Genomic DNA, 24,379 nt, shown 5'->3' on the forward strand with positions numbered 1-24,379 from the left:
CCTTTAGACAAAAAGTGCAAGGCTTTTACTTTTACTGGCTGCTCGGGAGAAAAGGAAAAGAGAGGGAGAGCACAACCTCCTGCAGTAAAAACAGATATTCCAACAAGGGGCAAAAGACGGGGTGGGGTCAGAGTGGTCGGTGGTGGGGAGTTTTTTTTTTTTTTTTTGGGAGGGGGTGGGATTGCTTAATAGTGTTGAATAAAGGAACATTTATATTTGTGCTTTGGCCTGTAACAGCCTCAGGAAATAGCTCAGTCTCTTAATCGGGAGCAAATCCTATTAACTTACAGTGCTCTCACTCAGGGTAATGGGCTCCACCTTGAGACTTGGGAGAGCACTTTTCCCTCTGACACATTGATACCGGTGTCTGGAGGGCTTGGCGTTGGGTAGTCGAACACTCGGGCAGAGACTAATCAAGTCAAACAATCTGCCCGGGCTGGAGCAACACGGAGTGAGGATGTTGATATCCAGCGAGCTCATTCAACAGGCCCCTTCACACGTTCCTAACCCAATACCAAAGGATCAGTGCACAGGATCAGTTCAAGATCAGGTTATTCGAGCCCCTGAGAATTGTAAAGCGATCCCAGAGCAGCTTTTGCTTTCTCAGGAGTGATCGGAGCTGGCGGCTCTGTTATAGGCTGTAAGTGCCAGGGCCAAAGGGAACTCCTGGGGTCCCCATTAATTTCTGTCCAGCAAAGGGTAGGGCTGTGAGACTGTTTGCACTGTATGTGTGTGTTTGTGGAAGAAAGTGAGAAAGAGAAACTCGATTTACAGTGTGTGGGTAACCGCCATCCCCAAAGCCAATTGGTAGAGGAACTCCAATATCTTTTAGTGAAAACATTGGGCACCTCTAGTTTATTATTTTCTGTCAGGAATCTGATGTTTCAAACACTGCTGCCGTTAGTTTAAAGCTGCCACATACTGTTATTAGCCTTCTGCGAGAACCTTGGGAGAAATGGGAGCTCTCTATCAAAGCATAAATACTCCAATTAAGAGACTGAACCAGATAAAAAGTTGCCTTTGTGGGTGGCAACAGACTTCTCCTCGGCTAAAAAGCAGCACATCACACGTTTTTGTGTGTTTGCAGTCTTTGAAACCCTCATTTAAATGTGTCCTAAACATGACCACGTTTGATGCTATGCCTCTCCACTGATGGATCGCCTCAGTCTGGACCCCGCTCATAAATCCATGTTCAATGGCACGTTCCTCTCCTTTCACTATTACCCCTTGTGCCTGCTGTCATCCGGCTGTCTTATGTCTGCAGAGTTACAGTGTGCACCTGTCAAATAGAATTTATGGCAAGCAATTTGTTGTGTACCTGGGGACTTGCAGTTTCTTGAGAACTTTTTTTCTTCTATTTGTTGCACATTATACGGGATGTTTCTTATTCAGCATTAGTGGCCACGAGTGAAAATTGGTTTTGTGTTCTGTTGGAGTGATTGGAATGCTTTTTCTTAGTTCCTGATTCATTTCCGAGGTACATGGTTTTCTCTGGGCAGCAACAGTAGTTGACTTGCGATGAGCTGTCACCAGCTTTGTTTAATACAATAAAAGGAAATGAATGCACAGCAATTAGATGTTTGTTCTGTCTCATTGTTGCACGACTGCGCCTCTGCTACTGCTGCTTGTGCTCTCAGCTAGGATTATCGCCCCTAAGAGGGGGAAGCATTACAAAATGACAGCCTCTCATGTCGAACAAGTCAAGCTGATTCAGTGAATATTGAAGAGGTTCCCACCACATGTTCTCCTGCATGTTAAGGGAGCAGCGTTAACCTTGTTTTGATTTGCATCTCCTTTGCAATTAAGATAATATGTCGTAATTAGAATTTTAATGTACCGCTGTGAGATTTCTGATAATTATACAGAATTCTCCGCGGTGATTTTCTCTTGCCTGCTTGTCTTCACAGATGAATTCATGGCTGATTAGATCACTGCTCTAATCAGATTTGAGTTACATTGTAAGATATCTTCCCACATGTCTCTGTCAAGCTGAGTTACTCAGCGTAACTGTGAAACCGTTAATGTGACAGCACATATGTTCGATAGGGAGTTTACAAATTGTTCTTTCACAAGCAGCAAGTTGCTTTATAACAACAGACAGAAAGCTGAGGTGGAACATCACTCAGCTAGACCCATATAATTAAGTGTAAAGGTTGGTTACTTAAATAAAGAAATGATGTCTTGTGCTGTGTCTGAAATCACTCATGCACTGCTCTTTACATAATCAATCTGCAGTTATTCTTGCACTTATTGTGAGTCGTAAATGTGGGACATCGACAGGTGCAGTGTCACATCACATCTAGCAATGGCTCTCTGTTGTATAACTGCTACTTTTCGGCTCAAAGTAGTGAAAGCATCATATTTTATTCCATATGGGGGCACTATATGTTGCAAAACGTTTACAATATGGACACTTTAACTGTACAAGTTTGGCAGAAGTAACCATAATGGCATATAAGAAGTGATTTTGGAGTGCAGTGCACTTTCTTGGGTCCTTAACAATATACCCAGCAAATAGGAAGTCGGTCAAAGTAAGATCAATTGTTTGTCAAGTAAAGACACCAAAGTTGTTTACTTTCTTATAATTACAAATATCATACTCCATGCTTTCAGCTGTGAGCCAGACACTGTTTACAGGGACTATATTCAAGGTGATGCCATAGATAATACAAATATTAGCTTGTTTACTAAATTGATTTAATTGATTGCCGTTAGTTGGCATCGTCAGTGTAAATAGGACCTCATGAAACGGATCAACATTTCTGAAAAGTTTAGGGGTGGTTGTTCATCTAGTATTTCCTCAGTCCGATAATAATTCATTGAATGAATTACAGGTTTAATTGGTGGTGGTTTAGTAGGTCAGGCATTTGAATATGGATGTGAAGGTTTTCCTGCTCAGATTAGTCTATACAGCCCCCATTGCAACACAGGGCTAATTCCACATAATGCATATTTCATCAGTACGCGTAACCTCAATGCATTAACTATGGTTGTTTGTTGTGTGCCTGCCCGTGTTTTTTCCATGCTGTTTCCTAGCTGCTTGTTTTAATTCAGCTCGAGACGGCAGCCAATATTCCCCTTGGCCTTTTCACTACAACTGTACAAACTAGTCAATATTGGCAGGAGAATATTTTCATGCCCTAAGTTTCCACAGTATCTATACTGGAGGACGTAACACGGGCCGGGGTAAATGAACAGAGATCTGCAAAGGAAAACTAAACCTGAGACCTCCTTTTGTGGTGCGCAATTGGCCACCACAAAGGAATTAATGACGGATCCTTCCAGCATAATTAGACAATTATGCTGGGCAGATGGGGCACTGCTTTAACTAGGACACATTGTGCTACCTCTCCAGACTCTCCACAACAAAAGGCAAACCAGTGTGACAGCCTCTTCAGCAGTGAGTGGGAGGGAGAGTGAAAGAAAGAAAATGGAGAGAGAGAGAGAGAGAGAGAGAGAGAGAGAGAGAGAGAGAGAGAGAGTAGAGGAGACCCAGAAAAAAAACTGGGTCTGTCACTAAGCCATTCCTCCACTCGATATGTTACCACAGAAACAAATGTATGGTGTAAACAGTGCGTGGATCACAGCTCCTGGGAGGTGAATCACTGCAGTGTAATGAGGTTGGTTTACATGCTGCTTCTCAGCTTCCCACCCAGGCTAACTCGATACTTAAACCCCCTAATTAAAGAGAATCGGCCACTCGATAATTGATCACATCGGATGCCTCGGCATACGCCATCACTGTAAGGCTTCATGCCACTGTTTGTTTATTAGAGCTGTCTGCCGGCTTTGTCTCCTGGGAAGGCAGAGAGAACAGAAGTGATGGAGGGGAGGGGTAGGTAGGGATGAAACAAAGGTAAACATGTAAAGAAATGAAATCTCCCTCCTTGAAAGCTGCTGTTTAAGTAGCAGGGGGGCTGGCAGCATGATATCACATATCTGTTTCTGTCTCAAGGGTCTTACAGGCACCTCAGCAGCACATGTCATGTGATGGTAGCCTTACTTCCTCCATCAAAGTTATTCAAGGGGGCATTAAATAATCTATGACCTTAAGTAGGAAGTGAAAATCAATGCACAAAAGAAAACGGATAACCTGCTGACTTTTTTAATCTAATTCCAGATGGTGGTTAGGCAGCTACAGGTACTTTTTTATAAAAGAAAAACAAACATTTAATTACATTTTAAAAAGTGTAATTGGCAGTGGTTTTCCAAAGTTTCAGTTTGATTAACCGCCATCGATGCATGTCTTGTATGAGCGGGGTATTAATTTCTTAATTGATTAACTGCTCAATAGTAGACAAGAAAAATGTGTATATTGTATCATATCAGAATGTGGTATTAAAGTGAGACAACACTTCTGGTGCAGCTTATTGTAGCCTGTTGCTAAAATCAATTATGGTTTGCATGTTTTAAAACAGAGTTTAGGTAGAAAAATAATATCTATAAAAGTGATTTTTACTAGTTGCTTGGTTTTCTTGAAGAGGTGAACAATATGAATTTTAATTCATGTCTCACAAAAATACATACTTGACATTTAAGATATTTTTTCATATGTAGTTGAGGTGGGAATCTTTGCTCCTATGCATACATCAACACATTGTATAACAACAATGAAGGTGTATGCAACGTTTTCTTACTTATGTCACCCCCACCCTGCTGCTACGTTGCACTTGTCTCTGGTCAGATGGTTATTATTGACCTGTGTTATCTTAACCACTGAGCTCCATCACTGTGTTTTGAAGCAGGCGGACAGGAAGTGACTGGACTGACTATTGAGCATCTTCAGGACCTCTGCCTTATTGATTTCCTCTGAGTCCCTGTGGTGTCGGGTAATTTGCTGAGTTTGAAAAATTGATTTATGGAAAGTAAATGTATCATCAAGGCTAGGGCTGGTATCTGGAGAGAAGTAGATTAACAATGAGCAGACATAGTGCTGCTGGATGGGGGAAAACACATACAGTAGCATGTATTTGTGGTAAATAGGTCTGGAGTAAATACCCAGAGTACACCTGCAGAGCAGACGGCAGGTTATTATAGACGAACCTGAGCAGGTGTGGAGGAGCCGAGGAAGATGTACGACTCCAGTCAGTCTGTTGAGCTCATTTTCTTCTGAAGGGTTTTTGCTGCTTTTGTTCACTTGATTTTACTTCTTTAAAACACCACAGTTGCCATCAGTACAGCAGTGCCGTATCATGCTGCTTAACTGTACCAAAATCATTAATTTAGTCATTTAAAAAATCATGCTTGTTAAGAATTAACATTAAGCATTTGTGCCGTGGCATTATTACCATGTCAAAGAGTGTGTACAATGTAAAGGCAAATGGCTATAATTAAGGCTTATTCATTAATGAGTTTTTGAGTCTCCATTATTAGATTTGTTCTATAAGTTACATCTCATTTATATGTATGAGCTTTACAGCAACCTGACCCTGACCTGAGGCAAATAATTACAGTTTTCCCCAGCTAGACGTTTTTATACAGAACGATCTGATCACTCTGTCATGTCTACATTGGCAGCGACCCATTTGGCCACGCACCAAAGAGAAACATATTATTACAAAGTGGGTGTAACTTCCTTATGCCAATCACAAAGTGCTGGTTTGGCATTTCTGAATTCCTGTGGCTGGCAGCTGGCAGTGATTTCTCTGACAACCTTTTTATAAAGAAGCCTGCTGGGGCTTTCCCATCATCAACAATTATTTTAAAAGGATCTTTAGACATGCACACTGACAGTACGTACAGTGCCTTCACACTGTGACACGAACACATGTGATACCTGACGGGATGCTTTGTGAAACCATGATAAATTGTTCTTGGCACTTTGCATTGGTAAATAAGGCAGACGAAATGTTAGAAAAAACATAAATACAAATAATGAAGTCCAATACAACATGGCAAACTACACGATTAAGTTCAGTTAACACCTCTTTAATAGTGTGTGTTATAATTAAAACAAAATAACACTTGCTCTCCCACGGCTGCAAATGATCTAACTCTCAAAATATAATTATTAAATATAATTGTAATTATAGCCTACATGTTTAATACATTCATAATACATTTAATCTGCATCTGATTCAGCATCCATATTGATAATAAAATTAACAGAATGTTTGTCTTTTAATTAAGCTAGTAACAAGCTAGCCCTGCTAACTACAGTAGTAATCCCTTATTTTTCAAAGTTTGGTATGTGTTATATATCCTCATAGTTGTCCAAAAGTTGTTAACAAACCACAAACATCTCCCTGCTGCAGTAAATATAATTACTAAAGCATCCAATGTGTACTTACTCAGAAAAACGTCCCAATAAATGCACTATTTGCTCCTACAGTAATTGAGTAATATGTGCAACTTGATACCAATTGGCTTATTTTTAAAGATTTACCTCTTTATTAGGAACCAATGGACTTTGGATTTGGACCATAGACAAATATGGAATAACATCAGACTTATCCTTTTAATAAGTCCATAAATAAGTTCCTGGATGTGCACCAAACCCTGATTACTTGTTCCCTGGCTCTTCGACCAACTTTGGACCAAAAATCTGTAAATATGATTTTTGAGATATACTGTAAAATGGCACAGAAATGGCAAAAAAACATTCTATCCCGAAAAGAAAGATGATTACAAGCTGACATTGCTATGCATTTATTTAATATTGTATTCAATTGGAATATACATTATATTTTTATATCTGGTTATTATTTGTTAAACTAAAGGTCGGTTTATTTTCTTTCTCTTTGAAAGGCTGCTCTATGACGATACATTTATCCTGAAAGAGACTAGCATGTCAGCAATTAGCCTGTGGCATTATTACACTAACAATATATTCATGCTGTGAGGATTAGAAGCCGCAACTATTAGTCTTATGGTTATAGTTGATGTTGCAGTGATTTTCTTATACACACACTTTATCCTGAAGTGTATAATACCATAGCAACATTCATAGCTGCTTATTTAGTCTTTCTGCAGGGGTAACAATGTGAAGTTAAGTTTATTGAACTTGGTATCCTTTTGCACTCATTGGTTTCCATTTCAAGGGTGTGAGAGAGACACGGCACTTCCCCCTGGCTTTGAGAAGATCCTCGGAGCCGTGTTATTGTAGTGGTGACCTTGATTCTTCTCTAAAAGCCTTCTGTCAGTGCACATTCTTACAGGCAAGCAGCCTTGTAGTGTTGGCTGAAAACTCATTGCATCTGCTTCACCAAAGCTCACAGGGCAGAAGGAGGCAGGTGCTGCACTGAAATTGGTTTTCTTTTAAAGTAAAGTGTGCTTCACAAAGAATGGCTCTCTCTAAACAGCCTCTGTAATCAGAATGAGCTACACAATAGGGTTTCACTGGAATTAAGAAGTCTGTTTACAATGTGCGAAACAAACATACAGTATGAATTGGATTCTGATACTAGACTGTATATATCTAGGTTAGACTGTATATATCTAGGTTAGACTGCTCAGATGGTGATTGCCATTCCAGTAAATATTCACTGTGGGATGGAAGTTAGGTGAATCAGTTTTGGCCCACGATCAGCTTTTTAAAGATTATTATGAGTACGTGATTTCATGGAAAAAATAAACCGAATGAGATCGAATTTGTTTTGTTGGCAGAAGGGGAGGCCTCTTGGCACACAGAACAATATCTAAATAGAAATCACATTTTTCACTCAAGTTAGATTTAAATGGAGTGCATTGTCCTCTTTTCTGGCTCCAAAACGTTGCTGTCTAGAAATGTGAAAGTTGCAGCCGCAGAGTTTCGGTGTATTAACATTATTGGCACGCAGGGTGTTATATCTGGCAAGGAGAATCCATTTTGAGAGGGTTTGGAAATACTATATGTAAAGAGCATCTGTCACAGACCCTAGTTCCTTTCTCTTAACCTGCAAAGCGTTAAATAGGTCAGTAATATTTCCCTTCTTTTTCGGTGGGATTTGTAAAACGCACAGGATACAGCACCAGATCATTAGCATGGATGGAATCCAGGGCATTAATGGTAACCAGGCAGAGTCGAGTGACATTGTTATTGCAGCCGTTCCCAGGAAAGTGAGGGGAGTTGAACATTTATATTTGATTTATAGCTGGGTTTGAATTTATGTTTCAACTCTCAATAGGAAAGTAAGTGATCTTCGCATGGCTTCTCACAAGTGAGGGCCCCACAGCATCTGGTGCTGGAAACATCTCCGTATCAAAGTTCCTTTTAGTTTCTCTTTGCACTGCTCAACCACCAAGAATTTACACCTGTAGGGGATATAGTATTACTATGTTTATTGGACTGGATTCAAGTCTGAGCCTTGGGAAATTATCAGATGAGTTTAATAAGCTGCTCTTTGTGTGGAGCAACAAGTTACTAGACACACTTTGCTTTTGTTGTATACTATCTGATGACCTGCTATCTGCTTATACTCATAGCCGTGATTGCAGAGATGGAGCCAAGTCATTATTTACTTTGGTTTATTGTGCACTAAATGCTGACTGATAGCTTAAGTGTCGGCTCAGCATTGCAAGCAGTATGGCTCTGATATAAATATCTTTGATTTACTCTGCTCAAGTGCTGTTATTTATTGGGAGTTCTTTTCCAACAGCTCGTCGACGAGAGCAGAAATATACAGCTCACTGTCACCATGAGTGTGCTTTTGAATCCTTGAAACATCGTATCTCCACGTTATTATCCGCTTGAAGTGATGATACGAATACCATTCTTTATGGTTTGGTAATAACTGCCTTATTTTTCATAGCATTATTTATCACTGGCAGTGTTCATGTGGATTAATGATGCATAACTCTGTCAGACTTGTCTGGCATACAGCAGCAGCCGAAGGTATCTGGAAGGTTATCAGAGCAATAAATCCCAAGTTTTCCGCCGTTGTTTGTCACGATGCACTGCAGCAGCCAGTAGTTATGACGGTTCCAGCTCCCCCCCCTCTACCTCCCTCAGCAAGCCGTCAGAAAAATAACACAACTTGTTTAAGCTGCCAGTTGATAAGGTGGAATTTGATCGCGCCACCTCAAAGTTCAAAACGAGCAACTGTTCTGAAATCTCCTCCTTATTACGTTGACTCTGTCTGCTTCCAGCTGGATGATGGGGTGTAGATAAGGAGCGCGCCTCACACTCTCTCCACCTCTGATGTGCGTTCTTGGCAATGAGCACAGAAGCACAGTCTGTTCAGTCTTGCATTTTAACTGTTTTTTCAATTGCCGTCATCATATTCTGTTATGTCTATAAACTGAAAATTAAATTAGGTGTGCAGACTGTTACACAAGTCCAATCTACACCCACCCAGCAGCAGTATTTCTTTCATCATGGCTTATTTTCTCCGTTTAATTTATCGGATAAATTGGCCCTTTAACTTGGCAAGCAGGAGGAAGCCATCCATGCATTGTCCATGATCTGGGCAGAGGGGAAGATTCAGTCTATTAGTGCAATGATAGGGCCTTTACTGCGGTGAGCTCACTGATTGAATGGCATCCTTCTCAAGGTCAGGCCACAGCTAAGAGCTATTTTCTGCTTACCTGTGCAGCCAGCCGGCCACAGAATCTGCACACAAACTGCCTTTACACCGGCGCGCTTAGTAAGCGGAGAGGCTCATCACTGATATTTCCAGCTGGTAACATGAAGAGAAACCTCTTTGCCTGCAGAAAAGGACACAAAGGCATGAGTAATACGATAAGTGGGATCTTGCTACAGTGCGTAAAGACATTAGGAATGTTGTTTTTTCGATCTGCGCCAAGGGCCGAATCATATCCTCCCATTGTGTTCCTGTCAAAGTAAACCAGTGTGTTGGATGTGAATCAGTTTACAGGGAACGTGCAGACGGGGTCAGAGGTCAAACTGGGAGCACAGCAGTTGTCTGTTTTTTTTGTGATGAATTTGAGGAAACGCAAGCTAAAATAATGATACATGTAGCGGCAATAACTCCCTATGAGTTAGCTGCTGAGAGGCTAAAAAATGCTCTTTGCTGTGACGCGTTCCATGTAAGAGTCCGTAGTTATTTGTAGTCCATGGTGTTTAATAAAGACGAAAACAAACAATATACAACTCCAGACCTGACGGTCACCAGAAAGTCCATCCATCCATCTTCTTCCGCTTATCCGTGGTCGGGTCGCGGGGGTAGCAGTTCCAGCAGAGAGCCCCAAACTTTCTTTTCCCTGGCGACATCAACCAGCTCTGACTGGGGGATCCAAGGCGCTCCCAGGCCAGCGAAGAGATATAATCCCTCCACCTGGTCCTAGGTCTACCCCTTGGTCTCTTCCCAGCTGGACGTGCCTGGAACACCTCCCTAGGGAGGCGCCCAGGTGGCATCCTAACTAGGTGCCCGAACCACCTCAACTGGCTCCTTTCGACGCGAAGGAGGAGCGGTTCAACTCCGAGTCCCTCCCTGATGACCGAACTTCTCACCTTATCCCTAAGGGAGACACCAGCCACCCTGCGGAGAAAACCCATCTCGGCCGCTTGTATCCGCGATCTCGTTCTTTCGGTCATGAAAGTCACCAGAAAGTATCGGAGCAAATTCACCCTCTTCCTACATCATATCCTCCCCACCGGCATCTAACAGGTGACTAAATACCAATAAACCACACCCACGTGACCATTGCCGGAAGTGATAAACAATAAGAATTAAACGCGATGCAAACAGAAATACAAGATAATAATACAAATAATAAGTAAGGCAAAAACAAGCATTTTGGCTCCTACATTCCGGCCCCTAATTATTATATAACAATTTATAATAATTTTTCAAAACCAATTACAATAAAGCACTGTATATTCTAATGATATGCAGATCATCATGTTTTAAATCCAGTATTCATCTATCAGTATACAAGCAATCAAGTCTGCTGTGTGTAGTATTGTGAGTGCAGGGTGCAAACATAGTCACTGTATGCAGGGGGCAAGGAGCAAGGTGAAAAATTATTTAGACATGGCAAAAGTTTCTCTGCCTCATGAAAAAGGCATACTTGGCTGAGGGGTATGTTCAGAAAGCCACTATTTGTCTTCATCTGAATCCCAAGTACAAGTCCTTTTTTCCTTGTCCTTTTCCAATCTAATGCGATTGGTCCTTCCAATAGTTTGGCAGATTTTAAGACTGGATCCCAGAACCGCTGATTTCCCATGGAAAGTCTCTGGATGTCTCTGCCACCTTCAGGATAGTGCATCTTAAATTGATGTTTCCACAGCATATCCACTTTCATTACAGATGTCCTGCTGGCACCCATCACTGACTCTGAGAGTTTGCAGTCCTCTTCACCGGCCCCAGTAAGGCCACTTGTATGCAAAGAGGCTGGTTCTTTTCTGTACATCTTAGTTTCCTTTGTTTCTATGTCGTATTTGATTTGTCCAGCTTTCATGGTTGCAAATTTGCTTTCTACTGGATGAGGTTGTGACTCGAGTGTTATGGTAGATGTGATGATTTCAGTGTCAGCTCTGTCCTTGGTTGTTGATGTTTTTAGATTAGCTACACTGTGCTCTGGAATGATTGGTGCAGATGTATAACTTGTGGCTGGGGTACAAAAGGATCTGTTTTGATATGAAGGGTTTTCTTTTCCTTAAGTCCGTTTCCAAAATATGACTGCTTGCCATCAGATCCTGTAGTGCAGCTACTCGGAACACTGGATGTATTTGATGCAGCAAGAACCTTCATTTTAGCCATGGTGGCGGCGATGTCTCCTTCTAGGTCCAGTTGTTCTCTTCTTCTCCTCAGCTCATGTTCCTGTTTTTCTAAAGCATGTTTCTTTTGAAGTAGATTTTGTAAAACCATCAGGGCAGCCACTTCCGCCTGAGCTTTTATATAAGTAGATGCAGTTCTTGATCTTACTCTGGATCTTGAGCCATGAAAAGTACATTTGCTAGTTCTGTTTCCAATATTTAACACACTGTCCACTCCATCCTCATTTTCGTTGTTATCACTCATTTTGCATGTTCCAATACATGTATGCACACAACAGTATTCACTAATGTCAATCTTGTCTCTGACGTGGTGCCTGATCAGTGATCACAGCTGTGCACGTTACAAACAATTCCGGAAATCCAAACCTTCGCCGATATCGGCATAACCAGCACGCACAAAACAGGCCAAATAACAGTCCCCAATGGACTAACGGCAGCACTTCCAAACTGTGTTCCAAAATAAAATACACAGAATGAACGCAATTGTGCCTACCGCCTCAACTGGCTGTGATGTGCTCCAGTCAATCAGTTTCCGCATGCGGCCACGGTGAATTGTGGCTTTTCCTTTCCACTTCGCCGAGGGGGAAACTGTCTCAGTGTTCCAACTCCGTGATCCCGAACGTCCTGGCTTCGTCTGCTTAGGATCCGGTCCAAAGACGCGACGATCCATTTTCTGTTGACTAATTGTAGCGGCAATAACTCCCTATGAGTTAGCTGCTGAGAGGCTAAAAAATGCTCTTTGCTGTGACGCGTTCCATGTAAGAGTCCGTAGTCATTTGTAGTCCATGGTGTTTAATAAAGACGAAAACAAACAATATACAACTCCAGACCTGACGGTCAACAGAAAGTATAGGAGCAAATTCACCCTCTTCCTACATCATATCCTCCCCACCGGCATCCAACAGGTGACTAAATACCAATAAACCACACCCACGTGACCATTGCCGGAAGTGATAAACAATAAGAATTAAACGCGATGCAAACAGAAATACAAGATAATAATACAAATAATAAGTAAGGCAAAAACAAGCATTTTGGCTCCTACAATACATGATCACCATTTACATCGTTTTATAAGCTGCTTATGTTCAGGGACCTACTTTATATACGTCTGAATTACTGCTAAACAATCTATAAGTGTGTCAGTGACCCGCTAATGGATATACTGGGAGATTAGTGTTAATAATGTCTGCGATGGACGGTTAATGTTTTTGATCATAATTTAGCTGATGGTAAATTATATGAAAAAATTGCAGTCATAACACTCATTAGAGCCCACTTCCTCCCAGCAGCTAATGTTATGAAGTGAATTTTCCGCACTGCCACATTGAATTTAGACAGGCTTGACCTGTGCTAAGCCCTCAACCGGGGCTGTCATTTGGCGTATGTTAAAATAAATCTCTTCGGTAACACCCACACTGTCACTGTATCCACAAGGTGTGGGGGGTGGTGGGTTTGGGGTGCCACCTTCGCGAGATCAAAGCACCGTGACAATCCGCCATACTGCATACAAGATGGCGGTGGGGTGGCAGAACTGATTCACCTGTGCAGGGGCCGAGCACAGATGCCCCCCCCCCCCCACCCCCACCAGCTGGAGCCCACAGACAGGATTAGAGGCTTTATCTGCAAAGGTCCCTCATCATCTCTGTGCCTGAACCTTGAATTGCAACAACCCCCGCAAACACAAACGCCACTTTATGATCACTTTAATAACACCCCCATTCTCACTCCATGCACACTCGGTAAATCAGCTCATGAGCTTTTATAGCCGCCATTGTCTCAGATAAATAGGACAACCCGATAGTCTGGGACACGCAGCCCATGAATCTGGTGTGGAGGCATTTTCTCTCACAAAGGTATCAATGTATGGCCCACCATTGAGAAGCTGCTGTATCCTAGCTCAGCCCCTCATGCCTGCCAGGTAAACCCGTCTGCCTCTTTGCTGCTGCGATAGGGGAGTTTGGCTCTGACTGACTGAAACAACATCACCTTGTTTATCCTGTAAATAATTCACCCCTCACGGGCAACAGAAACAAAATCAAGGTTGTGTGTTTAACAAGGGAGTCGGGGAATGAAAAGGCGCCAAGAAGAAGAAAAAAAAAATCAGGTGTTTCCTTTTTAGATAAACTTGCCGCCTGGGGAAAAGCGACACATCCCTGATTCCTATGCAGTGCGAAGATGCTGCAGTGAGATGTGTTATAGGAGGTGTGTGTGGTGGGAAGGTTTATTTTGTGTGCTCACTGAACTTGGCCTTTGATAGCTTTCTGAAGAGGCTGCAGAGATACTGTCTGGGACATTCTTGTCATGTTTAACATCAGAACCTATGGAGTGTGTCAGGGCGTCATCGAGTTAGATGCTTATCATAGCGGGATGTTCCTGGGAGCTGTCTCTCCCCGCCCACCGCCCTGTCTGTGACACACATGTGTATCGAGACATACAAGCTGCCTACGTTTGTTTTTGGTGTTTTGTGGTGTCTACCACCGCTCCCCTGGGGTGGTGTACCAGTGTCAAGTATGGACAGACTGTATATTTCCTTTTCACTTGTAGCTTCCATCTCCTTTTTATTTTGTGGGTTTTAAACATGGCATGGTGACTCATTTGTTATTCTATTGCTCTTTAATATGACACATTGCCTACATAATAAAATAATAGTGGCATTTGTCAATGTTCCTGTTTACATGCATTGAAATAGAAGATAACAAAAAATAGAAAGTTGCGCTACAATCACCAGGAATGAGTTATTCTTGATTCTTACATATGTAAAATATAAATAAATACATTGACCGTGCCTTGGTGGCCTTCCCTTATTTTCTCACCAAAAGCAATGGATCCAATTATTTTCACGCAATGACACAGTGTCTGCCTCTGCTTCTTGTATGGTAGGCAAACCACATGCATCTCATTGTTTCTTCTTCCTACAGTACCTCCAACAGGTCCTGTGAACCTTACACTTAGCATGCCGCCCCCCCCCCCCCCCTCCACATTTCTAGTGGCTGACATGCATAACACAAATTCCATCAGCAATGAAAAGCCATCTTCAAAGTGACTGCTTCTCCGTTAATGATGATAACATGTTGTGGTCTCAAGTCTATTTACATAATGCTAGTTGATAGAAACACAAATCGATTTGCATTAGCAAAAACATTTGAATGCAAAATAACTAACTAATGGGAAATGTATCCTGTCGCACTGACGAAAATACTTATTGTTTACTCGGTATGAATAAAACCCATGACCACTTTCAAAGGTTCCATGAAATTCTATAATTTCTTCCTTAATTTGATTTAATTCCCATATAAATGTGGTAAGATGTAGCACGGTGAAGGATCAAAGTGTAAACCAATGGGATATAAACATCAGGTTGGGCTGGTCTTCTTTGTTATACCTACTAATGCAACAAAAGGTCCTTCTCTAGTCAGACCGGAGCACGACTCCTGACATTTCCCTGTGTGTGATTTTTTATTTTTGCTGTTGTATTTCTTGTAAAGTGTTTTATTGTAAAGTGTTTTTATTGTATGTACAGCACTTTGGCTCGACCAAAAATCGTTTAAAAAAATGTGCTATATAAATAAAACTTCATTTGATCACTGTAATGTAATTGATATCTAGGAAGAAACAGTTTTCCTATAAGTTCAAGTCCCCATTTCATGGGATCTTTGAAACTTAGAGTGAGTCCTTAAACCACAGTTGTTGTTCATTATAAAGTCTAATTCTTTAGTACAACAAAAGGAAATGAGTCATTATCCAAACACATGCTGATTGCACAGTACATTTAAATATCATAAAAGCATCAGTCAGTTTCACATTGTCCTGCAGCCAGAGCCTAAAGCTGCGTGACAACTGTGAAACAAGCATTACAAAAGGAGACTTGAGTAGTGATACACAAGCCTCCCCTGGTGTGTCAGCAAGGGATGAGCCAGGCGCTGATCAGAAGACAACAAGGATCTGGATATTTGAAGCTGATATTGGGCCGGATTCCCATTGGGCTTCATGCTATGCCTTCCCTTTGAGTGTTGATTGCAGAGAGGAGAATGTGGTTGACTGATCTGAAAGGAAATTACTGGAGAGAGAGCTTATCCATGCCTTTGACTGATAATCAGCTCATTATCACGTTGATCATTTGCAGCTCTCCCTCTCGCCTGCTCTCTATTCTTTTAGCTGTGTCACTGAAGCAGAGCACAGAGACTTTTAATGGCTTGGCAGGGAGCCCGCTGTGGTGAGGTGGGGTTAAAACAAGCATGCTAGCCCTGGCTACTCTCCACTTTTACACAGTACAGGTCCCCACCCCACTTATCAACCCTCCCAGGGAAGAGAAAAAATTAAAGAAAAACAACAACAGCGACAACAACATATGCAACCCCAACTTGAGCGTTGCCCTAGCACCCCAACATGGCTAACTGTGCATGAAATGGAACTGATTGGAGTTATTGACCAGAAGGCTCCAGCCCCTGAGAGGACAGGGAGTATGGTGCTGATGGGGGGGGGGCTACTGTGTTACCTGATTGAGTGAAAAATCCTCTGGCCGGTTGCTTTGATGCACTGCACTTTACAGGAAAGAGTGATTTAATGGAAGCTGCCAGACCTCATCAATGTCAGCTCGTAGTGAGGGCCCTCTGCTCCGCCGTGCTTTATATGAAAGCGCTCGCCATGACAGGTCCTGATGGACAGATGTTTGCTAGTTTGTTTTAACTGCACAGTAAAAAGAAACACAGTATCATCCTCCACCTCTGGCTCTAAAAGACAGGCTGTGCAGCGAGAAGAGGCTGTTACAGGCCACCCCTTGCAGAACCCTCGCCCTCAGCTATTTTAGTCCTCTATAAATAGCCCTATTGCATTTTCGCCGGGTTGATAAGCCTATAATTAATGTGACCACCATTAGGCACGGACATGTTCTTCTCAAGAGGACCCCGCTGGTGAGGTGAAGCGAGGAGAATGGAGACTTCTCGCCTGTCCTTGTTTCATAGATGAACCGAGCAGTGTGAGAGTGTGGAAACCGGAGTTACGGCCAACCAGCTTCCTGATGATGTGCAGAAGGCGCCGCCGCTTTGTTGTCGAACTGCGGGATAACACGGTGTCATCTATCAACACTCCACAGAAGCCCACTGTGCAGCGTCTTCAGTAGAGCTGAATTGCATCGGAATTGCATCATTAATGGAGCAGAAATGATTCTCAGCAACTCAGAGAGAATACATTGACCCCTGAGGGAGGCTAGAAACAAGACAATGTTTTTACAGGAGGAATATCTAACTAGAGGTCCCATTACCACTTCATCAATATACAGCAGCAAGTGAGCGGGGAGACTGCAGAAGGGAGGGGAAAGGAAGTAGAAGAGGGAATGTAATAGCTTATAGTGCTAATGGCGGTCTGAGCGCTCAAGTCCCAAACATTCAGCCGCCTCATCTCATCTGGGCTGTGTAATTGCCCTCCTGGAAGCTGCCACGCGGAGCGGCTGCCTCTGTAGTGAAGAGTGGCAGCTGCTGGATGTTGAGGAGCGGGCCTAGGTCAGCTCCCCAAGTGGGGCTCCTTGCAACCACGAGATGTCATAATTAATAGCTATCTAGGGGCCCTGGGGCCAGTGCTGGGCGGGCATGTGGGTGAGATTATTCGGGTAAATGGAAGCCAAACAGAAAGAGACACCAGACTTATTCTCCACTTAACATAATGTATACTTATCACTTTGCCTTTAGCGAGTACGCCTTCGCAGCGTCTTACCCCCTTGCTTTTCAGGGAGATTCTTTTCCCCGCTTGTTTATATTGGGTTTCCCTTCTGTATCTAAACGTACCTAGAGATATGATGCTGTGGTGTATCATGGGAATTTATTAATCTCTGGGGACCGGCGTTTTCCCTAGTTAAGTAAATATACATGAGCTGCTGTGCAAGATACAAGCTCTCAGCACCTTCTGAAAAATCTGTTACTTCAGCTTCCCTTTTCCTTCCCATCCTCTTCCTCCTCCTCCTCTCTCTCTCTCTTTAACATGCCGCCTGGGGGCAAATCTCGTCTCATCTGCTGCTTAATTTCACTGGAGCGGCCCTCAGTAATGAAGCGCCTTGATGTACATTTGCCAATTTCTGCCTCTGCCACTACGGTATAATTGGGATGTGACTAAGCATGAATACCCAGCGCAGGGTTGATTGACCTCTCGGCGACCCCGCGAATAGCGCTTTTGTCATAATGGAGGTATTATCTCACGTAATCTGGGAATGGAGAGGGATTGTCTGCAGGGTGGCAGGGATGAAAATGAATTGATATAACTCCCTGCTCCTGTGCACCACAGAGGAGGAAAAAAGGGGGGAAAAACCCTGCAAGATACATTATTTTCCACGCTCATGATGAAGACATTTTCTTCTTATCTATTTGCTGCTTTGTGTTTTTGGAGTAGGAGAGCAGCTTCTGGTAAAAGCAGGGGTGGGTTTTTCAGGAAGGGAGGGCGTTTTGATGCTGTGGCACCAAAGAGGATTTCTGTGCGTGTGTGTCTCATTTTCCCTGTGTGGGTGTACTCATGCACATGTTAGTGTGTATGTGTGTCTGTTAATGACCCTGTAAAATGACAGCTGAGCTGGCAGTGAGAGTACAGCCGACGGTCAGAGGCAGAGAGGGAGAGGAGGTGGAGGATGCAGGAGGGTTCAGATGGAGGTGGGAGGGGGGGTGGTATGGTTCCTAGGTCGGTAGTCACCATGTTGTCATCAGAGGGACGGGGCCCTTAGTGGCCCTCTCTATTCCCACCTGAGAGGCCTGCAAATGGAGGGGCCGCGCTGTCATTATTTACAGCCCGCAGCTCCTAACCTTGGATTCGGAGCTCATCATGACGAAGAGAAAATCAGATAGGACTTGACGTGTACCCGAGCCAGTGACCTTGATAAGTGTGAGGTGCCTGCAGCAAGAGGTTAGGGAAGAAGAGCTTGCTTCTGTCGGCTTTCGCTGAGGATTTGCACATGCGTGTTTGTGTAGTTCAGCCAGGTGGGGAGCACAGCTGAAATGACTGAGCCATGACTCAAGGTGACACGTGACAGGACCTACTCATGGGCCAAAAATACAGCTGGCTTATATGGCATTATTACTGTCCAATGTGTTGCTTCTAGGGCTAAGAAATTAGCCAAGTCATGTATAAGTAAATTGCCAGAAAATCTATTCACTTTTACATCAAGTAAATAATCAAGCTGGTTACAGCAACTGCTAAACTAAACATACTTTTTTGTCAGTCTTATATCACTTTAATACTTTTAGATTTTGAACAGCTTGTCTTACAAAAATCCAATTGTTGATAATATCACCTTGGGGAAATTATGAATTTTTCATCAAAAAACAAAAGGTTAAAAAAATTAAGCAAAGATATTTTATGATTTATTTTTTTACCAAAGAAAAATCCACAAGGTCTGGTATGTTTTGTAAGTTGGCAGCCTTGGTTTGAAAAACACACCTGACCCCTTGAAAAACACACCTGACCCTGAAGTAATTTGTTTTTACACGGAGATTTTTTCTTTTTATTAGATTGTTTACTTTTTCCACAAACTAGTTACCCAGAGACCAAGGGTTGGGAGTGCAAAATAACAGGGGACGGTATCTCCGGATGGGTGATGAAAATGCTTCTTTTCTTTTTTTTCACCACCGAGATGCTATTTGGTCGTGTGAAATGATTAATTTCACACATATACAGGTCATCCCCAAAAGCAGCAACATCTCATTCACAAGGGGCCCCCGTCAGCAACAAAACAGGAGGCTGCAATAAAATGAGCAAACAGCAGCACGTACTCTACGTCAATAAATCTTTGGAGGTTAAACCTGAGCGCTGTAGAATTTGAGCAGAGCCACCCCCCACCCCCTCCTCTCATCAGGTAAAAGTCACTGAGTACATCAAGACTGTCGAGACCAAAAAAAGGCAGACGAGCAGTTCAGGAAGTGTCCTGTGGTAGCAGCTACACACTCTTTCACACACACACCGTCTGTGTTTGCATAAGTAAGATGAAGCCTTGAATTATGGGGTTTGTGTAAATAAGGAGATGAGACTGTTTTTAGCACACATGGATGCGGGAGTGCTTGGATGAGAATGGTGCCTCTATGTGCAGTGGAATTGGTCTTGGGTTGTTTACGACAGCTCGCAGCCCTCATATATCACAAGCAGTATGTTTGCTGTGAAGCTACAGTTTGTATGCCATCTGCCTGAGCTGAACTTGACCCTTCAAACAGACTTATATTTTGTAAACTGAGCCCACTGTAACTGCTGTTTTTTTATTTTCTCTTTCCTAGTGGATGATCCAGGAACCCCACAAGGTGGCTACTTTCTTCGGGTGCATCGGTACCGACCGCTTTGGGGAGATCCTAAAGAAGAAGGCCGAAGAAGCCCACGTGGACGCACATTACTATGAACAGAACGAGGAGCCGACCGGTACCTGCGCCGCCTGTATCACCGGGGATAATAGGTTAGCCACCTTTCATTCCCCTCTGACCGAGAAACGACCCTCTAGCTCCTCGTCATTCTGGTTCCTTCCTCAGGCAGGCAGTTGACTCCTCTGGGCTGGAAGTCATAACAGGGAATCATAGCTCAGCTCACACATCAAAAGGAAAAAGAACAGCTTGAGTGTGTTTTTCCAGACCCCCACTCAGTCTCTGCCGCCCCAGTGGGTTGTCATCCATCTATAGGCTGACAGTAGCAATGTGTTAGAGATGGCTGGGCTATCCCAGCTCTCACCTGTCAGCCTTCTCGGCTGTAAAAGGGGCTTTAGCATCTCTGGCGACTCTCACGCTAGCATCACCATCAGCACGTCTGAGACAGCAGAGGTTAAAGCCTACACACACACACACACACACACACACACCAATATCACTAACAGCAAGGGCTCCACTTCATGATAGACCAGGTGTGGATCAATAACCTCCTTCTCTAAACACTCCCCCACCCCCCCACTGCATCCCTTCATCTGCTGATACTGGAGTTGTCAGTCAGTCATCGGCTGGACCTCCACTGCCCCGGGAGCGGGCCTCGCTGAATGGCCTTAGTGAGCTTGTTTGATGTGGCTCTGACACCTGAAAAGGTCAGGTGCGGTGCTCAGGGAGACGAGCCCTGTAATATTTCTTACAGGTGTTTAACAGACAGCTCAGGAGGCCAGAGGAAAGGTCGGGCGGCAGAGTCAGATTGGAAGGGTGATGGCTTTGAAGGATTGGGAGCTAGTATGTCACAGCCCCCAGGCTTTGATTAGTGCAACTCTTCAATGAAAAAAACCCTCCCCTACTCTATCTTACGATCTGAGTTCCAATATGAGAAGCTACTGTATGTACCTTTACATCAGTGGTTTCCAACCTGGGGGGCGCAGTGCTATTGCAGGGGGGGGGGGGGGGCGCGTGAAGCTTGGGAAGAAGTTGTAAACAAATATTGTTCAATAAAATGTACACATTTTTAACACAACCGGCGGTTAAAAGAAAAGTGGAAAAGCCCACGATAGCCTTTCAGCTATAATGCCCAAATCAACAAAGTATGATGATGCACACATCTCCCTTGACATCTAACGTGTTCGGTGCGGAGATCTCTCTTTCTCTCTCTCTCGTCTGTGTGGGGGGCGGGGCCTCACAGACTCGCTGCAGCGCCGTGCACACAGAGATCAGCCGTTGGAGAACATAGCGTTCAAAAGTGACAATCTAATCTCCAGAGCTCGATGTGGTCAATGTTCGTTTGCCTTAAGTATTTTCCCGGAAACACAAGCAATCTGTCCATCAGCTGGCCAAAAGGCATCATATTCATACGGAGAAATGCACCGTTTTCAACTTCCTTAACTCGGAGTTCTGTTGCCCCAATTACATGTAAGGTGGGAGAAGTACTCAGATCAAGTAGGCCTACTTAAGTAAAAGTAGTATACTGCAGGGTAGCTTGTGAATTTATTCCAGGTGTAACTAAAGTCTGATTTAAGAGTTGATTATATTTCACATCATTCATCCACATCTGTAAAGTAACAAAAGGTATTAAATACACGTAGTGGAGTAAAAGTACACCATGTACCTCTGGACTGTAGAGGAGCAGAATTACAAAGAAGCAAAAGTGGAAATACTTAGGCCTAAGTACCTCAATATAAGTACAATACTTTAGTAAATCTACTTGCTACCACTACAGGTAGGCCTATGTTATGTGTGCTAGCAGCCCATAATCCACAATGAATCAATGTGAATTCTGTTTCTAATTTGTTTAGTTTTCCCCCTAAAAAAGAACAAAAATAACCTATAAAAATACTATTTAAGAACCGGATCGATAAGCAGTACATTATTTCACAGTGGCATAGGATCATCTGCCAATACAAGCACTTTTGTTCATGTTCAATCCATAATCAAATATAAAATTATAGTTGGATCTTTTATATCTTGTTATTTTTGTTATTTATTATTTTAGCAGAGAACATTTAATGTTTGTACAACTAATTCTACCAATCTCGGTGTGAACCGGATTAGGGGGGGATCGGAAATATTTCCAATTACACAATCCCCTTGTGTAATTGGAAATATTTTCCAATTCAGGTCAGGTCCCCGTCTGACTGAAAAAGGTTGTGAACCGCTGCTTTTCATAATCACATTTAAGACTTTAGACAAATGTGTTTCAGTTCTTACAGATCACATTTACAATAAATCAGTCCCTGCAGGATATATACATTTTTGAGTAGCCTAAAATAACCTATTTTGCCTTTTGTGACTGTTGTCATAGTCTTTCCAGTTTGTTACCAAACATTGAATGGTCTTTCTTTCCACTGAATTGATTCTGTAAGGTAACACTTTTTATACTAAGCAATTCAACACTACCTACACACTCAATAAAGCAAATGGTTAGTTGTTTGAGTCTGAATAAAAATAGTTTAGTTTCTGTATAACCTTGATTACATTTGCAAATCTTAGTTTGAGTATACAAAGCCATGCAAGACAAGTTGTATGGAAATAAAGTCCCTGTCACCATAGTTACAAAGAAGTGTCATAATGGAGCTTGATGGTAGTTTAAATTCCTAAATAAATTCCTATACATACGTTTTCTATAACATTTGCAACTTTCCTTGAGGGACTGAATGCAATATAGAATATACCTTATGTTTCAGTTTTACCTTTTTATAAAGATGATATGGTTGGTTTTAGCTGTTATTTCACAGCGCTGTGTTCAGTTAGACAGTCATTTTGACTGTCATGCTTGTTCCAACCTTTAAGTCCATTACCGCGGCTCGGGTCAAGTGCAGTCCTAATCCTGCTGTCATATAGCCGTTGTCATCATCACACTGATCAACTTAGCACACTGTTACTCTTCACTTTGATGCTAACCGCTGTGAGCAGCTTTTTCTCACCGTGCAAAGGACCGTCCTCTTCCTGGAGCAGAACCCACCTGTCATATGGACGCCTAACAGTTTTCCCCTAAGTACCGATGATGGTTGCACTCATTTTGATGGCCGCTCATAAAGCGACAGCGCACGAGGACTGGCTAATGAGCTACGTTAAGATAATGCCACCTGCTTCACTTCCAGCTCCCACCACTCACTACTCAGCTCAATTGTTCATTTAGTAATGCATTTCTGTTAGCAATGGACCAGTTTTAAAATGTGACATGATGATATGAATAATGTGTGGCTCACTGTTGGCCTTGAAAATCCCTCTGCCTATTTTAATCTCTCCTTTTTGATGTTCCAAACAATGCTTTTTTTTTTTTTCCTGAAAGAAGGATAAATAAAGACACCCAGATGACTTTATGTCACCTTGGTTCAGACATTCTAAAAACTATTATCATCCTTTTATATCTTCAAAGAACAAAGGAAAGTCTGGGGCCCCGAATGTTTTTAAGGAATGTTTTTGAGACAAAATTAAGATGGATGATAAGCGAGGTGGAAGATTTATGGGGTCTGTCTCCGCAGGTCCCTTGTTGCTAACCTGGCAGCGGCAAACTGCTACAAAAAGGAAAAACACCTGGACTTGGACAGCAACTGGGAGCTGGTGAAAAAAGCCAAGGTCTATTATATTGCGGTAAGTGAGACCCTCTACATTCAATATGACTGTTCCCCAACTCTATTGCCAGAAGAGGACAAAATGTTAAGAGGCTTTATTCAGGAAATGGCTCAGCGCGCCTTCTGCATTGTCAATATATCCATTTATCCTTTGTCGAGTGAAATGAGCTATGTTACCTATTGAGACAATACAGCTCCATTCTCCCTATTTTACCCTCCTCTTTGTGCATGGAGCTGCTGCACAGTGTGAAATTGTTCTACATTTAATGCATTCATTCATTCCTTTTTACGTGAAGACAAGCCAACAGGTGCTGTGAAAGTGTGAAAATTGATTATTCAAGTTCACTCGGCTTTACCCCCCTCCTACACAATCTTCCCCCTACAGACAAAACACACACACAGATTGAGGAGGACAGATGTGAGCTTAGACATTCACACACAGAAAAGCTGCAGCACTGAGGTAATGTCTTTACTTACAGCTCCTGGATTAGGATGGCCTGCCATGCTCATGTTTCACTGTTTGGGATTACACTTAATTCTGGCAGATCAACATTTTCTCTGATCTCAAGTCAAGATGATAGCCTTGAAATTGCGCTGCATTCCACGTCTGTAAGCGGTTCATTATCGGCATAAATCAGCATTACAGCCTGGCCATCAACATACTCCTTGGCATATTGTTCCAAGTGAAATTCACAATGGTACCCTTGTTGCCCACAAGCCCTCTAAACATGAGTGTACTGTACTCCAATAATGATGGAGGTTTC

At 42.7% G+C, this 24,379-nt stretch overlaps 1 protein-coding gene across 2 annotated transcripts in view; it reads left to right on the forward strand.

The window, feature by feature from the left end:
- adkb (adenosine kinase b) overlaps positions 1-24,379 on the forward strand; it is a 100,209-nt gene that overhangs the window by 22,740 nt on the left and 53,090 nt on the right. For both annotated transcript variants that reach the window (XM_034211458.1, XM_034211466.1), the window contains 2 exons: positions 19,906-20,078; positions 23,526-23,634. In XM_034211458.1, the coding sequence (XP_034067349.1) occupies positions 19,906-20,078; positions 23,526-23,634 (282 nt within the window). The remainder of the gene's footprint in view (positions 1-19,905; positions 20,079-23,525; positions 23,635-24,379) is intronic.

This window comes from Gymnodraco acuticeps, unplaced genomic scaffold, assembly GCF_902827175.1.
Source record: "Gymnodraco acuticeps unplaced genomic scaffold, fGymAcu1.1, whole genome shotgun sequence".
NCBI classification, from domain to species: Eukaryota; Metazoa; Chordata; class Actinopteri; order Perciformes; family Bathydraconidae; genus Gymnodraco; species Gymnodraco acuticeps.